Source organism: Temnothorax americanus, unplaced genomic scaffold (genome assembly GCF_048541705.1).
Source record: "Temnothorax americanus isolate GAGA-0224 unplaced genomic scaffold, ASM4854170v1 Scaffold7, whole genome shotgun sequence".
In the NCBI taxonomy this organism is placed as follows: domain Eukaryota; kingdom Metazoa; phylum Arthropoda; class Insecta; order Hymenoptera; family Formicidae; genus Temnothorax; species Temnothorax americanus.
The window spans coordinates 4,776,808-4,797,562 of NW_027509792.1; the positions used below are offsets into that span (position 1 = coordinate 4,776,808).

General features: G+C 44.6%; 2 protein-coding genes across 4 annotated transcripts in view; one reads left to right on the forward strand and one right to left on the reverse strand.

Annotated features, from left to right (window-relative positions):
• Nucleotides 1-20,755, reverse strand: part of Tdg (Thymine DNA glycosylase) — a 114,673-nt gene that overhangs the window by 8,851 nt on the left and 85,067 nt on the right. For all 3 annotated transcript variants that reach the window (XM_077422161.1, XM_077422159.1, XM_077422160.1), the window contains exon 7: nt 3,581-3,730. In XM_077422161.1, the coding sequence (XP_077278287.1) occupies nt 3,581-3,730 (150 nt within the window). The remainder of the gene's footprint in view (nt 1-3,580; nt 3,731-20,755) is intronic.
• The window catches only part of Dnmt3 (DNA methyltransferase 3), a 121,892-nt gene continuing 102,132 nt past the window's right edge, over nt 996-20,755 (forward strand). The window contains exon 1 of the mRNA XM_077422153.1: nt 996-1,192. Coding sequence (XP_077278279.1) covers nt 1,069-1,192 — 124 coding nt within the window. The 5' untranslated portion in view covers nt 996-1,068. The remainder of the gene's footprint in view (nt 1,193-20,755) is intronic.

The window sequence follows — 20,755 nt, forward strand, 5'->3', positions numbered from 1 at the left end:
ATAGGGGTCCTCAATCAACGGCCCTCGTAAAGTTTTGTTTAAAAAATTTCGACGTTATAATACAAAAGAATTTTAAAATGGAGATATTTTGTTCTCGTATGAAATTAAAAAATAAATTAAAAATTAAATAATTTAAATTATTTTTTATATAAATTGAAATTAAAATTGAATAAATTAAAGTTTACAATTAAAAAAAATTAAGTAATTCATCCGGGTTCCCGGTTGTTACTAAGAATTCTGACCTGTTTGACCAAGAAGGTTGGGAACCCCTACGATACGCACATCGGCGATAACCTTAAACGCGCGACCGCAGCCGACTTAATCTCATTTGAGGCGAGTGAGCAAAGCGTCCGACCGCTGCTCCGCTCTTGCACTTCCGGTCTCATTAATTTATCGGCTACTTTATTTCAGCGAGACGTTCCGACGCGTTTGACGCTCCGGCTAATACCGACCGGACGAACGTCCCGCTGAAAGGAGAGAAACGGCGATTTCAGGGCGAGCGAGGACGTAGTCGCGAGAGAGAGAGAGTGAGTAGTTTATTGGCTATTAATTATTACCGCTCTCGTCCGCTCCTAATAAATAATATCGCTTTTCCGGAGCGAATAAGCTTAAAGCGGATCGAATACCGCAATGCCCGCCGCGAGGGGCGATAAAAAGGGCGCGTAAAACGGGAACGCGCGCTTGTGGAAGAAGAAGCCGAGCCGAAGACGTCCGGTAGCTTTCTTTCTCGTTTCGTATAAAGAATTCGGAATCGATCGCTATATCCCGACAATCGTCGCCTCCGCATAATCGACATCGAGACGATTAGAATTAATCGGAGGCGCGGCGCCGCTCCAACGATTGGGCAAATCGAAATTCGTATAGTAGGGCGACATTTATATCCGAATGGAGGGGTCTACGTAGCTTTCGGCAGGGCGGTACGCGTGTCGCGATATATGCCTCTTAGGAGCGTGCGGCCGATAAAGTTGGCAGTACTGCCGCTTCCCGCGTCGCGTACACGACACGCATGGCCGCTACGGTCCGGGGGCGATCGGTCCGTGGAAAAAGGTTTTCGGGATAACATTCGGGATGGAGCGGGCCGAGATCGACGCTTCGTTCGGGCGTGAGTGCGTCGACGCGATGGGATGGGACACGACGTTCGTCGAGGAGGAGCGGCTGCCGCCCGCGGGAGACGCGGACGATCCGAAGCACGGTGAGCACCCTTCGATCCACGATCCACGAACGTTTGCGCTTCTTTTCCGCCGGTGCTATACCTACGGCGCCCGGCGCCGCGCCGCGCCGCGCCGCGCCGCACGCGATCGCGACAAATGGCGTCGATAGAACGATTTTTCGGCGAGACGTGTGTCATCTCGGCGACGATCCCGCGGTGCGCGGTCGATCGTGACGAGAGCATCGGAGTAGCGTGCCCCTCCGGAGCAGCGAATCGATCGAGATGGAGCAGCGTCTCGACGAGAGACGTGCGTCGGAGCAACTCGGTTTCCTCGAATCCCGGAAGAGCGGAAAACTTTTACTTCCTACGTGGCACACGGGAAATGTAATTTAGGAATGGCACTCCGGAAAGAAACGCGGTGCCGCCGCGCTCGCGCGGCTCGCTCGGCCTAACCTGTTGACGCAACAGACCGGCTCCTCGTCTCATTAGCATTGTTATATGTTTATCTTTATTTTTATGTACCGCGTCACCGTTGCCGTTTTGCGTTTCTTTTTTCTTCCCTTCTCACGGATATCGGGATACGCGCTGACTTCACTCCCGAGCAAAGTCCGGATTGTCCGCGCGGATTAGAAAAAAATTTCCAAGACGCGCACGTTTGTGAATCTGTGCAAATTAAATTAACAAAACGATCGTTGGCAGAGGTCGCAATACGAGGAAACCGAGTACGTCCTTCCCTCCGTCGACGAGGTCGACGAGAAATCAATTTTTTTGAAAGTTTTAAACCGGTTCCGTTTGAAACACCCTGTATACGCGATAGCCCCCCCCTCTCCTACGTCATTTAGGCCGGACTTATGAATGGGAGTAAAGCGAGAGAGATTCCCGTCGATATGTCCCTTTGCTCCGGAAATTTCTTCGCTCGCGGCATCGCGTCTCTCTCTCTTAGAAAATTCGGCATGAAAGTAAAATGGCTGTTTACTCCACCGTCCCCCTCTCCCCTCCCACCTCCCGATGGACGTGAGAGATAACGCACGCACATGGTTGCTCGGCAAACATGTGAGCGTAACGATGAGTAACGCGTCTTTTATTTCGCGAGAAATCTCGCGTTTGTTTATGGGCGTGCGCTCGACGCGATTCTGTTTCACCGCGCTCTTGAGAGTCGGTGCATTGAAAAACCGAAAGAAGAGCACGGGTGAGCACGAATGAATAAACTTGAATCGACCGAGTCCGAGGTTCACGCCGCGAGATTCATTTTGCGTGTCGATCGAGGGGAAAAACGACGCTTTTTACGCTTGCGTTTACTTTCTTCACTTCGATAATTACTTTGTAATTCACATATATAATTCACGATAATTCACATTGAATTCGCACGGGCTTCGGACACGTGTATATATACTTACATCGCGTCGCGAACGTTATATGTTGCGGGCACGTGTATCTGTCGAGATACACCACTGTGCGACTGTCGCCAGCTGAAGTCGTAAGAAGAATAGACGTGCTCGAACGCAGCAAAAATTTCTAGAACTTTCTGAGCGACTTCGCCAACGGGACAAAGAGTGCCCTATAGGGATAGCTAGGTTTCTTTAGTTCCCTCGTCACGTGGGCAGGATAGAAACGAATAGAAACGAACGGATAGGACGAATTTGAGCGGTAAGCAGAATCGACCAATCGCAGTCGAGGGATACTCGAGCGATTGAGTGATTTTCTTACCGCTCAAGGGCGTTCCTGCCAGCCTTCCTGGGAGCTTCCTTGAATTTCATTGGCTTTCTCGATTGTTTAAAGACGGTCGGCAACGCGAACCGTTGCCGACGAAATATTACCAATTCGTAAAACACGTGTTTGTGTAAACCTGGGTGGTCGATTCTGAAGCCCTAACTATAGCGTTACAACTTCAACTTGCCCTTAAAGCTGTCTGCTCTATTGTTCCAACGAGCATATAAAAGGTCATACGTAGTTCTAACAAACTATTGTTTCTTTGTTCTGATACGTTTGTCGTAACCTTTATGAGATTTCAAAAAAGAAAAGTCGATTCCAAAGACCAAAGAATTTATAAGAAGCACCAGCCGTATAAGGCTCTTAAAGAAAAGCCAATTAGACATTCTGTATAGAATTAATCACATTGCAAAAATAACTTCGCACGTTTCAAGTATGTCTTAATTCCAGCATATCTAATATGTCACGATTGTATCGAGACTGCGGAGTTTAAATTCGTAAATATTAATCGGGACGAGAATTCTACTTTTTTTTTACACGATGAAATATAAATAGCGATGAAATATTGTATAACGTGTATATAATGCGAAATTAAAAATAATTTTCCCGCAAATTATGTCGGAGCGATATCGGCTTATGCAATAATTATTTTCACCCAAGATTTCGTAATTATCTCACCGTTTCTTTCGAACGCATAAAAACCGTTCGTCACATACTAACCTTCTTTAATTTCCTTTCTTGTAAGATCCGCGCTGCCTTTCGTCGCACGTGCTACCATATTCGTAAAACCGATGCCGAGTCGTAAAAGCTTGTAATCGTCGTCCGCAGTCAACGGTTCGGGCGTGAGACCACTTAGATGTAGGCATTTCCCTGAAAAGAGGAGCACAATGAAAACAATCGCTTAACCGCATAAATTAATAGTAAGAACATAAATGATGGTGCCCCGCGCGATCATGATGAACTTCATTATCCCGGATAGTGAAGTATTAATTTGTGAATCGATCTTGATTACTAATTTAAGATCCACCCGCAAAATTAGACTTTCAAATTAAATATACTTGATATATATAGATTATTAAATTCAAAATTTAGTTTTTCTTATTATTTTTCAAGTCTTGCAGAGTAACCGAAAAGCTACGGAAAAAGGAGAGAGGATGAAATTATTATTGTCATGTACGCATTAGCCTGTACAGCATGTTTTACACGCATCGCCGAAGCACATGGGCGGCTTTCAAAAATTTTAATGAAATCGACGTAGGCGATATTATGCGATCCATTTTTAATTTTAATTGCATAATGTTAAGCGTTAAATTGCTTACTTGCGGCGCCATTATAACGAAACGTATAATTGCAGTCGTCGCGTGAACGGCCAAATGACTTCGCAAAGCTATTGTTCCGCGCGAGATACTCCGTATTTTGTTAATAAGCCGCGCTTGACTATTTATATCCCATTAAATAAACGATCTAAATTTTCTGATAGGCATAATAAAGCCTCGCCCCGGCGGAGGCTTTCGCGCGGAGATAATGGAATTGTTAGAACAGAAGCGCGCAGCGTGTCTATTGTAATAGAAATGACAACCATTGTTGTTTCCATTGTCGATGGTACCGCGCTGGTATCGTTTTGCTCGGATTGTACTAAAATCATCGTCGTGAATTTTATCATTCAAGTTTACTACTTGAGATATATTTTAATCGGACAACGACTCAAACGGCTTTTTTTTCCTGATTACGACTTACGCGTGGAAGTATTTTAATTTAACAATTCGAAAGCTTAATTTTCTCAATCGTTTATCCTTTCCGAAATAATCCATTCAATTGCCAAATCAATTCTATCATTCTGCGAAACGGCAGTTCTATAAGTATTGATGAAATTATTGGCATTCTATTATTAATTCACTATTTCTACTAAAGTACGATGACTCCATTGTAAGATTACTTATTCTCTTTTAATGCCGATCGATTGCGAAGGTGAATGCAGAAAGAGAGCGAGAGAGAGAGAGAGAGAGAGAGAGAGAGAGAGAGAGAGAGAGAGAGAGAGCGAACTATTTCATGAAGATATATAAATTAATCTCGTGCAAGATGTACAAACGATTAGCGGCTGACCGCTTGAATGTTGCAACAGTGACGAGCGTCAATTAGCGTTGCGAATCGCAAATTTCCATTGTATAAATAATAAATAGCGCGTATAAATAGCGTATAAACAGCGGTAAATCGTACGGACGACAATTCGTTCTAAATATTGACGTATGAATGCTTGGTAAACGCGCGCGATCGTTTATTTCGTATCGCGAAAAGCAAACACGGCGCTTAACGTAACGTATAAAAGGTATTCGCGTCGGTTTTCCCGCGGTTATGCATCAAATCGGCAATGCGTACATATGGCCGTTTTCAAATTCAAATGGTCGTTTTTAGTAACGGCCGTACGAATGAGCAACCAAATACTCGTTGTCAAGTAATACCCCGGAGAGTTTTGTTTTCGACGCATCCGCGAAACTGCATCGCAACAATTTGACGGCCAAATATTTTGCCGGCGGACCAAGTGTTACAATAAGGATAGATTCGATGGAAAAGGATCAAAGGGTTTGGGTCACAGGCGTGTGGGTCGCTCGGTACTTCCTACTTAAAGTTAAATTATGAGTTCGCCTAAGTGCCACGTCTATGCGACTAGAAACAATCGCTCCTCGCGTTTGTGAAGATTGAATTGGCAATTACAAATAAATTATTTACGCGCTAAAGTCTCGCTTCGTTAATCTCATGCCTTAATTGTCGCGAAATTAAACATCTTGCGTTACGCTAATCGCGTGTTATAATCATTTTGAGATCATATAAAGACGGATATTTTACGTCTGCAGTAATATCTACATATGAGTACGAATATATGATTCAAAAATTCATTATCGAAGTATATTATGAAAAAAACGTCACGCTGAAGTCTCTTCTCTTATAGCGAACGAAAACGAAGCCTTTCCAGTTGTTATTATGTCGCTGTTTAAAAGTTAACTTTCAAAAAAGTTAATAAAAAGGTTCATAAATTAGAACACCCTTCCGCGTTTACGGTACATCGACAATAAATTTATTTACCGAGACAAACGTCACAACGTTGAAGCAATAAGCATCGCACCTCGTCGTTCGCGTGAAAGAAAAGAAAGTCGCGGGCCCAGATAAATCTTTCCGCCGCTCTCGCGGTGATACAGGTGCGCGGTGCACGGAGGTACACACTCACACGTATGAGACGACGACGGGTGAGACGACGACACCCCCGGTGGCGCAAAATTACAATCGTCGCCAAAGTCTATCCCGCGAACGTTTACCCCCAGGCAGCAGATAGAGATTTATGACGCGGCCTCGGGAAATTCTCTCTCTCTCTCTCGCTGCTTTACTCCAGTGGCACCGACCTACAACGGGCGCGCCGCGGCGCCGGCACGACCTTGGAGAACTTCGGAACAAAGTTAAACGCTCGTCCGCGGCCGTTGCACGCTTTCCGGCACAACGTGCCCGACCTCCAAGACCGCGGGAAAAGGCACGAACCGCACGTGTGTGTAATGCCGGTTCCACATTGCGGTCCCCCCCCCCCGTGACCCGGGTCAAGTCCTTTTCGGGAATAATAAATTCATGCATAATTAGCATAAATCTAGGATGTGAGCGATAAGAAAAGCTTAAAGAGTTAACGAATGCCTAAGATCTAATTGGAAGCATATCTTTGACAGAAAGTTTTGGCATTAGTTTATACCGTCTTATTACCTATACGTCTCTTCTTTCTCTTCGAGAATTGGCCAATTTCTTGCGAGATGCTCATGTTATTGGCGAGCAATGTTCGCGAGCTTTAGTATGGACGTCGCTTAAAGCTCGCCGCGGCGAAGGGGCCATAAGAAGTAAGAAGGAGACTAACGGCCGATCGAACAAACTTTATCGAGGCGAAACGCGACCCTCCTCCGTCATTCACGACGCTAACCTAACCTAACCCAACTTGACTTCGCTCGACCTTCCCGCCTAGCCGGGTGCTTTATGGTGTTTCGAGCGAGGGTGTGAAAAGTGTGTTCCCTCCTCCTTCCGCTCTCCTCCCTCCCCCGTACGTCGATGGAAAGCAAATGCGTTCGTTCCCGCGCCGGGTCGTCTGTAAATTGTGACTCGTCTCTGATACGGGACGTAATCGGGGTGGAACTTGCGATCCCGGGCGCGAGTCTATTTTTTTTAGGGTTGGGAAATTTATGGTAATTTATGGGAAATTTGAGAATTTTCCGAGCGAGGAAAAAATAGCTGAAAACGCCAAACTTCTTTCACGGACGTTCTTTGTGAAGTTAACGTCTCTGTGAAACAAATTCTGCCGCTCGAACTCTCTTCGCTCTTATCGCGAAGTTGTTGCTGTTTTTGGAAATTTTTGCCACTAATACGATTGGCGATATCCAGTGTTGGTAATACCGCTCCCTATTGGTTTGAAGGATTTAATTTTTTCAGCGTGAAAAAATATACAAGGGATATAAATTTTTAAAATATCTGATAATGCTGTTAAAAGTAGAAATAAAATACGGGAAGGTATACGTGATAAATATTAATATCAATGCAAATATTTTTCTGTAATATGGAACCATTGTTTCTGCAAATAATTTACGTATATATATTTTTACTGTAGCATATTTTTATTAATGGATACCTCTGAACCGTGCAACTTGATACATAATCGATGCGCAATATGTGAAATTTGAGGATAATATTTTCTATCTGCAAACCGAAAATATCCGAATAATTAATTTCGATATGATCTCAATTAGTATCACAAATTAATCACATTATACTAATATTTGCTGACAGTTATAGGAGATATTAACTGTAATTCTCAATATTCTATATAACTCTAATGTTCTTTGCATATCTTTATTTATTGCATACGATATATATATATATATATATATATATATATATATATTGGTCTTAATATATCTTTTACGTAGTCCAGAATAATTTTTTTTGAGAGAGAAAGGATGTTTAGAGAGACATTTATAGTTTTTAATTCGTTCTTCTCTCAAAAGAGAAGGCACTCGATTGAATGGGTTTTTGAAGATTTCCGCAACAAGTATTTTCTCAGCGTGATTTTTCACGGTCCATCGTGTTACGGCGAAATAGTCAAAACTCCGGACGCAAAAAATCCCTCCCGCATCGTACTTTCTGAACTTTCGGACTTCTCAAGGCCATCGCGTACAGTACGTTCTCCTTAAACTCGCATTATGGAATTCCGGACATCGGAGAGAGCGCAACAGGACCTTAGGTATCGCATTTTTCTTCTCGCCCGTTCCCACTTCTTTCTCCAGGGATCTCGTTCTCGGTTACGAGAGACGCGGCGCGAGCAACGCTTTCCCGAGAAGAAATATCGCCTCTGATATTTTTCTAATGCGCGGAGACTCGACCCTCCTCCTTCATTTCCCGACAACGGTAACGATGCGCGAGGGAGTCGCGGGGGATCTCGGCTATCATTTAACGCGAATTGTACAGTTTATTATCTAAATGGCCGCTAACTCGTTGCACGGATCGCTCGCAGTCGTGTAAGATTTTTGTAACAGCGGTAAAGTAAATTATCGCGACTCTTCCCTCGACTTTCGTCGCGCCGTCGTCTGCTCTTCCGGGTCTCTTTGTCGGATAAGGGAACGGTTTTCGTTAGATATCTGGTAACGCGAATAATTAAAAAATGGTTCGTCCGTGAGGCGAAGCTGCTATATTTTATACGTCATAAATACGCAAACCTTCTGTGTGTATAGAGACTTGTCGCAAAGATATAAATCTATTTCACTTTGGACATCTTAATCGTCATCGGTGAACTCCGACGAGCATTGTTAGTCTCGCGCTTTATCAAACGCGCGAATTTCTCGATCGACGAGTATATTCGCGTTTGAAACGGCGTGAAATCGACATGGACGATATTCCACGCTCGTCGCTCAGACGAAAGGCGAGCCGCAACGAAACGGCGGCGGTGGCGACTATCGCAAATTTCTCAAACCTCCATTGACCTAGATTTCGCTCCTTTTTTTCCTCTCGGATTCTGAATGAACGCTTGCTTCGAGTCGGTGGCGATGGCGAGAAACGAGCTAGCGGTAGAAGAGAGAAAGAGAAGGGATATACGATGGATAGAGAGAAAGATATAGAGAGCGCGAGAGAGCGCGCGAGAAAGGAGGGTAGCGGACAGGGGGAAGCCAGGTGAAAATCGATGCAACCGAGAGAGACCTGTGCGTGGGTAACGCGGGAGACCGCGCCTGGAAAATCAATTTTCAGGGTTTTCCAGGACGAAGACCCGTCGGCGGCGACCTAGGAAACGGTCGAGAGCAAGTTCTGACGTTGCTCTCTTTTTCCCACGCCGCCTGCGTGTCGCGGATGAGGGGGAGAATTGAAAGGGGTGAGGAAAGGGGGCGGGCGAGAGGAAGAGCAGGCGGGTATATCTCAGTGCCACAATTTGCGAACGAGCACGTATTACATCCAGGTGTGCTTAATGATATCTCCGCGCGAAAGTCTCAAGACGTACCGGATGCTTTTTCTTTCTTTCTTTCTTTCTCTTTCTACCTGTCTTGCTCTCGGGTGTCGTCGCCCGCTTCTCGAGTAATTTCAGCTTTTGTGCTCGCGCAGGGCCGAGGATATTTTTTTAATTAAAACGCGCCGAGGGGTTGGCGCGTTTAAAGCGAATTCGGTCGCTCGCGTGCGACTTTGAAGCGACTTTTTCCTCGTCCGATATACGCCGCCACCGTCCGGCTGTTAAAACGAGATAATAGGGAGAAACGTCCTTCCGGGGTGATTCAAGCGGGAGATCTTCAGGCTTTCGCGCCTAGAGCCGCCTGCATCTCTCTCGGCAGTAATTCCACCGACGTCTCTGTTATCCGAGACACAGCGGGATACAGTTTCACAAAGGCGCCAAAGGTAAGAAACAGGCGTTCCCTGTATAATCGTCATCCGATAGCCAACATAGTACTTTCCCTTCGGACGCTCTTTTCTTTTGACTCTTCGGATGACCCTGTCCACCTATAATATTGCCTTCATTGTCATTTTTATTTTTATTTTTATTTTGGTAATCATGAGAAATGGAATTAAATAACCTTCGTTTGTGTGGCACACAATCTTTATACATTCTTTTCTAGATTGTAATTTAAGATACAAAATAAAACTGTGAGAAATAAAATTCGCTCAACCAAGTTAGCTTCGCAGCAACGATGATAAAGAAAATCCTAGGTCTCATGTTTTTAACAGACATTCTTTGAGCGAATCGCGTTCAATCACGCTCGCACGAGAGAAACGCTCCGTAATACGCTCCGAGAAATAAGGTTCGTACGGGACAACCGGACGAAATCTCAGCGTTGTATGCATTTGCCTTGTCACCGAGGTGTCTTTTTCGGTAGAAATTTGGAAAGAAGTAAAGAAAAAGAGACAGAAGGTACTAAATTCTAGGGAGGTAGTGAACGTGTACGGACTGTAAGCTGCTATCGAGCGGATAGGCGTGCGACAATCCCTCTCCCTTCGTCGTACCCCCCTTCGGCAGCCCCAGAGTTCCCTTTTTCCTCCTGCTTCCACCGACCACCCCCTAACCAACCCCTGTCCTCCCTGTTCGCCCTCTACCGCCTCCTCCTCCACCTCTTCCTTCTCTCCCGCCCCTCTTGGACCGAGCAGCAGCGACAGGGTGGTCGGTGGGTGGAAAAGGGTGGAGGCTGAGGCTACACGTTTTCCCACACTCGCCCTTCCCGCTCCCCCGACTCTCCTCTCTCTTCGCCATCCAACGCGGCACCCTTCGCCTATCTCGCCCTTGCTCGACCCAACCCCCTCGCTCTCCCGCTCCCTTGCCTTCGTTCCTCTCACCCTCTCTCTCTTTCTCTTCGCCTCACTCTCACAAACACACACACACACACACACACACACACACACACACACACACACACACACACACACACACACACACACACACACACACACAACTGCCACTCATTATAGTTACCACTACACTACCATGTTGCCTCAACCTACACCACCACCTCCTTCTTCGCCACCTCCTTCGTTGCCACCTACGGCAACCGACCGCCAAAGGACGGTCTTGCGTCTAGTGATGGCCCTCGAAGCAATAACCAGCCGCAATTCTCGAGCGAAGTGCGAGTGCCCCGGATAGAATATCGCGACGTTGCCCTTTGGGTATCATATTAACTCCTTGATGCATTTGGTCCTTATATGTATATAGGGACGATTCCTTTATTTAAAATATTATTTTCTAGTATTATTTATTTCTCTCATCTGAGAGAAGACGTAATAATTTTGTAGAATGTCAATGCCACATCACTACTCGCATTCTTCTCTTCGCTAGACTATTACATCGATTTTCATATAGTCGATATTATGTCACTACAGCTTATCAATTTTGCACTACCGAAAGAACAGGGTAAAGGGATATCAAAGCCTTCGCTTTCGCCAATTTATGGTATTTGATTTTACTTCGCACATGCATTAAGGTCTGAGTAGAATATACAATTTTTTATTTGGAAGATTGGCATATCAATGGCGTATAATTTTTAATAGCGTAGATATATATAAAAATTTAATTACGTAAGATATAAAAAATGATGTGATAATATATGTAAGCTGTCACGATTGTATCGACTATTTTTCAACTAATATATTAAATTTCGCGTACCGCAATTAATTTCAACGTGTTATACCTTCTAATTATTATCTCCCGCGTATTCGTGCCAATAGTCGCGTTCAACTGGTCTGGGTGGTCACGATAATGACTAATAAATCCGCCTATAAATTCTCAATGGACCGCTGCACGTCGGTTTGCTTACGTTTCCTTTCGTTTAGCGGGATTATGTACGGTATATATCCGATGCGCGCGCGCGCGGGCGCACGGTCGGCGGTTTACTCTTCTCTCTTTGCAGTTACGACGATAAATTACCCGAATCGCAGAGAAAGAAAACACGGAAAACGAAGTGTGTACCCGTGAGTACTCATTCTCCGTACTCGCCTGACCGCATTCCGACAATAATCACTTCATCCGCACTGTCTGTGCCCCGCGCGACGAATGGAGGACCTTATAACTACTTTCCACTTACGATTTAATTTACCGGCGGCGTATCGTTTTATGCCGCCCGCCGTCCGTGGCAATTACGCGTCGGAAAGATTTATCATCGCGCCTGGGAAAATTGAAAATTACCAAAGCGTCTCGATACACGCTCGCGCAAGTGGAACGTGACTTATCGATTAGAAACTTCGGCTCTTATCGATCGACGTATCGGACGTATCCCCGAAACGAACGCGCTTTCTTTTCCTTCGACTTCGAACTCTCTTAATTAATTGGCGATCTGTTAATTATCGCGGTGGAAAAATAAATAACGAAAAACTTACTTATCGCGGATGTTCGGAACGGGGTTTTGCTTGAACGGAGTAACGTAACGCTTCATCACTAAAACTCGTTCACCGAAACTAATAAAAATTGATCCGCGAAGGCTATAATTATCTCCCGTAAAATCCGACATTACGCGCCTTAATTCGATTCGACCGCATAAACGTATGATACGGAATTGGATTATCCGCGAGATTTCGTTACGATTGCGACGGGATATGAAGGGGATATTCGCGGAACGTGCTAAAATCTTTCTCATAATACATCGCGCGGATGAACCGCGAGAAGCGATATGTGTGAAATATTAATAAGATTCAAGGATCGCGCGTACGTAATTGAATACGAGTGAGAAATTTCCCAAACTGTATTTCTTTTTTTATATCTTACGCCGCGTTACACGTGAAAAAGTATAACCGTTTAACCGATTTTTCCTAAATTTTCTTCCCCTGCTCCCCTCTCTCTCTCTCTCTCTCTCTCTCTCTCTGTGTGTGTGTGTGTGTGTGTGTGTGTGTGTGTCAATTCTCATTAAGGAAATAAAACGAAATGACGCAAGAGAAGAAAGCTCAAATAAGATATTATAGAAGTTTCATCCGTTATGTGGGTCGTTATTATATATCTAACGTCGCTCCAAAACAACAACAACAACAACAACAACAACAACAACGGAGCGAAAGCAGTTTGTGTTTCCCGTTGTACTTCGCGTATAACATCAGCCTTGAGGTTCTCACGTGCGACCATCGGCTCGCATAATCGATTATCGATAGGCGGCGGGGGGAGGATAATCTCGGTGCGAAAGCTCCGAGCGATGTCATGACCCCTTAAGAACGCTCTTCTCTCTCCGAGAAAAAAGTTTCTCCGATAGAAAACTTCGACCGAGTACTGTGAACTATCGAACCGGCGCGACGGCCGCGCGAGTAAAGGATTGCCGCACGTGTATGTACACGGCGGTTTATAAAATAATCACGCGACAATCTGGGAATCGGTCGAAAGCGATAAAAAAGTAAAATGTTTTATATTTGTGCGAAAACGCTCCCCTGGAATTGATATGGCCGCGAATTCGATGCGGAACTTTTATTTGGGAAACGTCCTTGTGAAAAAGGAATAAAAATACGATTTGAAACAGTATACACGCACCCCCCCCGTTATGCATTGTCCTATCGCTATGATGCGTACGACTCGTGAAACATTGATAACGTTGTCGAGAGGGATGTAATTCCGCGTATCTTGCGCTTAAACGCTCACAATTTTCTTTAGATTTATTGCGCACACGTGCCACACGAGTAATTCGCCTTTATAGACATGATATATTCGTATTATAATATATTACGTTCGCGTGCTTTGTAGATTATAGATTAACGTAATTTTAAATCTCGCAAATTGCAATTAGCCATTATTTATCACATTCGTTTCAACGCTTTATTAAATACATATTTGATCCAATCACTCGCCATGTATTACGACGCATTGTCTGTGTGAAAATGTAAAACTTATGCATTATTTCAGCGTTTCATAAATATTGCGGGATGTAAAATTATAATCTATGAGGAGGATATTTTAAAAATCATACCCATTTAAAGAGATATTTTCGGTTCTGTATTTATCAGCACCATATATCCATGAGAAAGAATATATTTTCTTTTCAATAAAGGATTTATCTGTGGCAGTTTAATTATGGCACAGTGCCAAATAGCACAACATGCAACAGTACAAAATAATTTCGTTACCTCAGAGACAAGGACGATTTCGCGAAGCTGCAATGTCGCGGATGATTCGCGCGCAACCGATATTTCCCTCGGTAACGCCGGCTAGTTACCCTCGTTAGGTCGGTCGCGGTGACGAGGGGCGCACGGCCAACTCTCCGAGGGTCTTTTACAACAAGTTGGATCTGCCGGGGGTCGAGGTCGCCGTCGAGGGCGAGGGTGGTCGGTCGGTCGGTCGGTCCGGAACCGATGACTGGTGGTGCGCGCTTGTGTACGCCGCGCCGCGTCGTATCGCGTCGCCCGGCGTCGCGGAGACTCGGCTTGGCACGACCACGAAAAGTTTCGCCGGTCACGTTCAACTTTCGCGCACCGTTCGAAAAACCTTCTCTCTCATTCCCTCTTTCGCGACACCGCCGACGGCGAACTGGGTCGGCGACCGAGTGCCCCCGAGTGCTGTGCCGTGCGTCGCGAGCAGCCCCATTGCCGTCTCTCCCGATCGACAACGAGCGCCTTTGGCCGAGAAAAAGTTTTTCCTCCGCGGACTTTTGAGAGGCGACGAGATGGAGCCGCGATTCGTCCCGAGACCGCTCGTATTGCACCTTTCCTCTTCGAAACTGTTCGGCACCGGCTCGTCGAAAAGTTCAACGACGCGACAGAGATTCGCTAAATATATATAATTATTACAGATGACAGAGTTTTAATACAGTAGCATGTTTGATAATAATAGCGAAGGTAATATCAGTTTTACGAGGTGTTGAATATATATATATATATATATATATATATATATATATATATATATGAAGGCGAAATATTAAATAAATAAAGGCGCGACGTGTCAAGATAAAATTTTTAGAGAAATTCGGTATAACGTTTTAAGAAAAAAAATTACTATTTTAGGTAAACATGTTATATATATAACATGTTTATATATATATATATATATATATATATATATATATATATATATGTATATATATATAATTTATATTATATTATTAACATCATTTTTATAATTACATGAAATTTGATAAAACAGAATCTAAAACAATGTACTTCTAGATCTACTTTCATGTAATTATAAATGATGTTGATAATATAATGTAAATTTTATATTAAATTCTATTTATATAGATGAATTATTATCGAAATTTTTAAGCAATATATTATTTTAAAAAATAGCGGCACGTGGCCAACAAATGAGTTTGTCTCAGCAATTCATTTTCTTGTATTCGCTTGGGCTTTCTGTATCCGCTGTAAATTAAGATGGTTAATAACGGTCGGATGACGGAGCGCTGCCTCCGATTTTAGCGTGATTTAAATTCCAGGCTGCAGAATGCGGTTGACAGGGCTAAATAATAAAGTCGATCAATCAAGTCCAATTTTGGTACCGTCCGAGTAACTTCGCCCGCGAAGTGGGTCATCGACCGAATACACCGCACGTCGCGTGTGCGTTCGACGTCCGTCACCGGCGAAGAAATATTTACGCGCGATAAAAGCGAAATCTTCCGGAACGCGTCTCGTTCGGTTTTCCATCTGTCGAGTTTTTCTTCTTCTCGTTTTTCCTTTTTTTCTCTCTTCCCTTTTTTCGTAAATCGTGCAGGGACGTGGGCTCGCGTAGGAAAATCAACGCTACATCGGAAATATTTGCGAAAATGAGATATCCACAAAACTACGGTATACGTTGTGTATATTTTCGCATCGTGCGAAAAAATCACCGCGTAGATTGGGTCGCACAATCGATCGCGAGAGAGAAAAAGTCTCTCCTCTTCTGACTTCGGGCGCAATCTTGGATATACTACCTCGCAAGTGTCATGATTCAGCATTGCAGGTTGAACGAGAAGCAACGTCTAGAACATGTACTTTGAAATATGCTCGTACAATATTTCGATATTACGGTCAAAATTATGCGCATAACAGCTGCCGAGGGTTTTGAGAGAAATAGATTAAACAGTCTCGTACGTTTCCAATGTACTTTTTATGTATTATATTATATTTATGTATTATATAACTTACGAATCATATATTAATACTTATACAGTAGTATTATTAATTTATTTATTATTATAGTAATCTTTTTGTTTCTTATTTATTGTTCTCTTTTTTTTTCAAGAGTCAACTTTAAATTTATTTTCGTTAATTAAAGTGATTTCGGCGAGTTGTTTTCCTGCTTTCTCTCTTACGATCATGAGAAAATCATACGTGACACTTTTTAATTTAATGCTATACAGTTTAAGCAATTTTAGGCAAGACCCTGGATTACGTTGTTGCAATCAGCGAAGAATGCTCTCCGAGATGATAATTGGACGAAGCGTCGGTGTTATGCGTTTGGCAATTTCGCGAAATCGAGTCATCGCCGACGGGGAAATCTTCGAACCAGTTGCGTCCTTGCCGGGAGAAACTTTTTCCCTCAACATTCCAGGGGATATAAACTGCGCGCGCGGCAAGCGGCGGCGTGAAACTTCCGACCCTTAACCCGTTTTCAGATGTTCTCCGAGTTCGCGGGAGGGAAGTTCGAAACTTTGCCGGGACGTCTTTCGCGGGTTACATTCAATCAAATATGCACGATTCCGGGCGCGAGGACAAAATCTTAATCGGAATCCTTTAAATTTATATGCCCGCGAGGTAGTTACGTCAGCATCTCTAATTCACTTTATAATTCCTAGATGAATGAAGACGTTGTAGATCATGCGGGAAAGAAAGTTTCAAGTGTGCATAGAATTTTAGCATTGTGTATTTTGTTGCGTATATATAGAGGTACCCGCGAAATGTCTTTGTTTTTAGCTGCAGTTTGCGGAGTTTAGAATTAGAAGCAAAATTTCTTTCGAAGAAGATCCAAGTAAAGAAGTTATTTTACATTGCAAAGTAGAAAGTGTTGACTTACAATGTTGATAACAAAATACCTTATTTTTTACTTAAATTTAAGTGAACTTTGTCTTAAATTAAATTAAAAGTTAAAGTTAATTAACGGCATATTTAATGCAGCGGGCTCCTCAAATTTTCGCCACCAAAAAGTATTCTAAATTAACAGCTATAATTGAGAGAAAATATGATGGTTCTGATGAGATATCCTGCACATTACAAATAGATAATATTATATGTATCCGCGGATAGGGGCGTTTCACGACGCGTACGTTATCTGCAGTAACATTGCGGTAACATGATTATAACACATTGTAAAACAGCACGTCGGTATTGAACCGGACAAATGCGTGTAACAGATCCGCCTGCATGGAACGAGCCGAGCGCATTTGAATTTGAATGCCGCGGAACTAGTTTACGCTTAACGTATCACAGCGATATACTAAGAACACGAAGTGATAAGACTTGCAAAAAGGAGGAAGGCGCGAGAGTGGAAATATGAATGAAACCGATCGAGGGTTTATGAATTAACGAGCGATTCGCAGTTGCGATTGTATCCGTAAAGTTTGCCGAACCTCACGTTCCAATTATAACTAATTCAACTAAGGCGCCGTTCAAATCAGTTCAAATACGGAACTCGACTTCTACGTCGTTGAATGAGCATGCGTCATATAAATGTTGAGAGAGAGAATTGCACATAACACATATATAAATGTACTTTTCTCACATGATTACAATTCCTCCAAGAATCTTGGGAGCATTATACTTCCTTGGCGAGTCGTTGCATTTCACGCACTCGACCGAGCTTGTACAAAATTTGTCGGACCAGTTTCACAAAAATGATTGAATCGTCGTTAAGTTTTCACTTCGGAGGAGGAGTTTCCAGCTTCCGACGAGAAATCACTACGAAGATCAACAAGGAGAAACACTTGTCTCACGTACTCCACTGCAGCCGCGAGGATTAAGAAAACAGATCGAAATAACGCGAGAGATCTCCGACGCGCGCGCGAACGAGCGTCCGAACTTTCTCCTTACCGATCTAACGGGTGAATCACGGCCCCCGTTAATCGACCCTGCCGGCTCACCCCGAAATTACGGAAAAGAGCCCCGCGTCTCTCTCTTTTTCCCTCGCCCTCTCTCGCGCGCTTTCTCTCTCTTTCTCTCGCTCTTTCTCTCTTTCTATCTCTCTCGATATACGCGTGTGTGTTTCGCCCCTATCCCCGGTGCGGTCTCTCGACGTTACACCGCGCGCACCACCGGTGCACGACGCGCGATACTCGACTCGCGCGTTGTAATGGTCGATCGCGGCTTCGACCCTCTTCCGAGCCATCGAACGGCCCGAACGCGGTCGGATTTTTCGACGTTTACTGCCTTTAGGCCCCTGGACCATGCGTCCGCACGCCCGCCCGTCCGCCTTCCGCCGACCCCTCTCATCCCCCATGCTCCCCCGGATACTCAAATTGACCCGTCGTGCTCGATCCACACCCCCCGTCCTACCCCTCTTCCGCCATCCGCAGCGAGCATAGTCCCCCCCTTCCTCCCTCTGCCGCCGCCGCCGCCACCGCCACCGTCACCGCCACCGCCGCCGTCGCCGCCGCCACGGCAGTTGCCACAGCTTCCAACCTTTTTACCCCTGTACCAACCCTGCTTTTTCCCCCGTTCCGCCCAACCGCCCTCCTTGCCTACGCTACCACCCCCTATCCCCCTTTTTATCCCGCTCTCCCTTGCGCGCACCACTCATTATAGTTTCTCCCTCCCTCGCCGCTCATTCCCTCCTCCCCTTCATCCATCTATCCCTCTTTGCCCCTCTTCCTCGCGCGGCCTCCACCTCCTCATCCTTCTCCTCCTCTCCCTCGCCCGCCTCAGCCACCACCATCCGCTCGCTCGCTGCTCTGCTCTCCCTTCCACCCTTACACGTCGCCCACCCTCCACCCGGTTCAACGCTCTACCGCAACCCTGGGAAAACCCTGGAAAATCCAGCGGCGTGCACCTAACTTCACCGTGGCGTATATGTGTGTGTATGTGTATGTGCATGTATGAATGCATATATGCTGCACGTGCATGTGCCGGTGACACACGCAAGCAGGGGTTGCGTGTAGCTACCGGGTGTCGCGGAATCATGGCCGCTTTCTTTCCTCAGAGGCTTTGTGAACCATTCGTGATAGAGTGAACAGATTTTTTCGACGAATATGTATAAATGTGCCATTTGCATATTTTCTTATTACAATTGGGACAAAATTGAGAAAATCTAATTAAGTATATATATATGTGAGAAGATTATGTCCAAATCTTTTCCTTATTTTCTACATCCTAAAGTAAGACATTTGAAAGTCGTGAAGAAAAGGTAGTACCACTGTTCAAACCTTTGACGAAAACTCCATTTCGACTTAATTGCCGAGTTTTTAGATGAAAGAAACGATGCTATTGTTGGGACACCCCATACGCGATGTTGCGTATGAGCGCGTATACAGGCGCCGCGGGGAGGCATGCGTACGTAATGGGCATCGGCCAGGCCGTTAGCGCGAAAATTGTTTATTTAAAGCCCGAGCGGATGCACGCGCGAACGGGGATGGTCGCGCGTGCGCCGCGCGTGCACGCATCAGAAATTGTGCATACGTAAGACCGGCCGAACGTGAGCGCGCGTGAATGCGCCGTGCGTCTCCGCGCGAGTCGAAACGCTCGCGTGTGCGGATCCATCTCATTCGCGGTATTATCAAGATCGCTAAAGAAAAAAAAAATCGGAGAAACTTGCGAGAGACGCGAGATGTTAGAAAAAAATCGTTGATAGATATGGTTGAGGGATATGGAGAAAAATCGGGGAAAATCGCGAGAAACTTGCGGAATTTCTCGCCGCGGTGGACGAAGATAAGAGAAGAAACGATTTGATAGACGATATCTAACTAGAGACCTGAGAGAGGCATAGCTGCTATTAACGTTAAAGGATAATGAAGTTAACACGCGTGTTCAGCAGAGCTCAACTCTCTCTGAGCATTCGGATTATGAAGATTTTACATCTATAACTGTAATATTTACCTGGGTAATATTTACCTGATGTAATACTTTTTCCGGTCGAACAATGTTCTTCCGGTTTGCTCGCGCAAATAAAGTAGCAACGATCGTGTAGTTACTATGCTTGTGATTAACAATGCGTTAATAGTACCGCACCCGCGTTTACTTATGTACGCGTACCCCGATATATCTTATATTGTCATTACGCTGGTACGGTCAAATATTTAATCGCGATACACTCGGACGAAAGCAAACGCCTCCGGCTATTATGGCAGTGTAATAATCGGGCGCGTAAACCTGTAGGTAGCCGTGCGTTTATATTATATATTACGCTACATTACATTAAGCATGTTGTATGCGTATACAGCGCGCCCACCGCTGATAAGCGCGCGGACTCGTGCAGGTCCACGTAAATCGTAGGGGGCCCGGCAGCGATACGTCGTGCATAGGGGCACATTAATACGCACGTGCTGGCCATGCGTGCGCTTCGACAGTTGCATCGAAGATAGCCGGGGCTGTCGTTACTCGTCGTCGTCGATCAAACTGCGCGCGAATCCAAGAAAAGCAGGAAAACCGTATCTTCAATCAGGGACTGATTAGTTCTTTAAATAATAACGTATCGAACTAATCGAATCTTTTTAGACTATAGCTCTTGTGTATTAAACAGCTCTTTACCGACACACTTATGTATGTTTTAATACTTATTTCTTCGTTTTTTAAATTAATTTTACCGATTTTACGTAAATATTTCTTCCACCGATTAGTACTCTTTCTTGCTTTTAATAGAAAAATTGTCAAGCCATGCGAGGACCGCGATACAAAGGACCCAATTATATCAGCATACTTCTCCCGGAAGTGAGTGCTTTTGTACGAAATTGATGAAGATTTTTATGCGGTATCCGCGCTGTGCGCCGCATATAAATCATATTAAAATGTATTAATCGACGTTGCAAGCAAGGTAAAAAT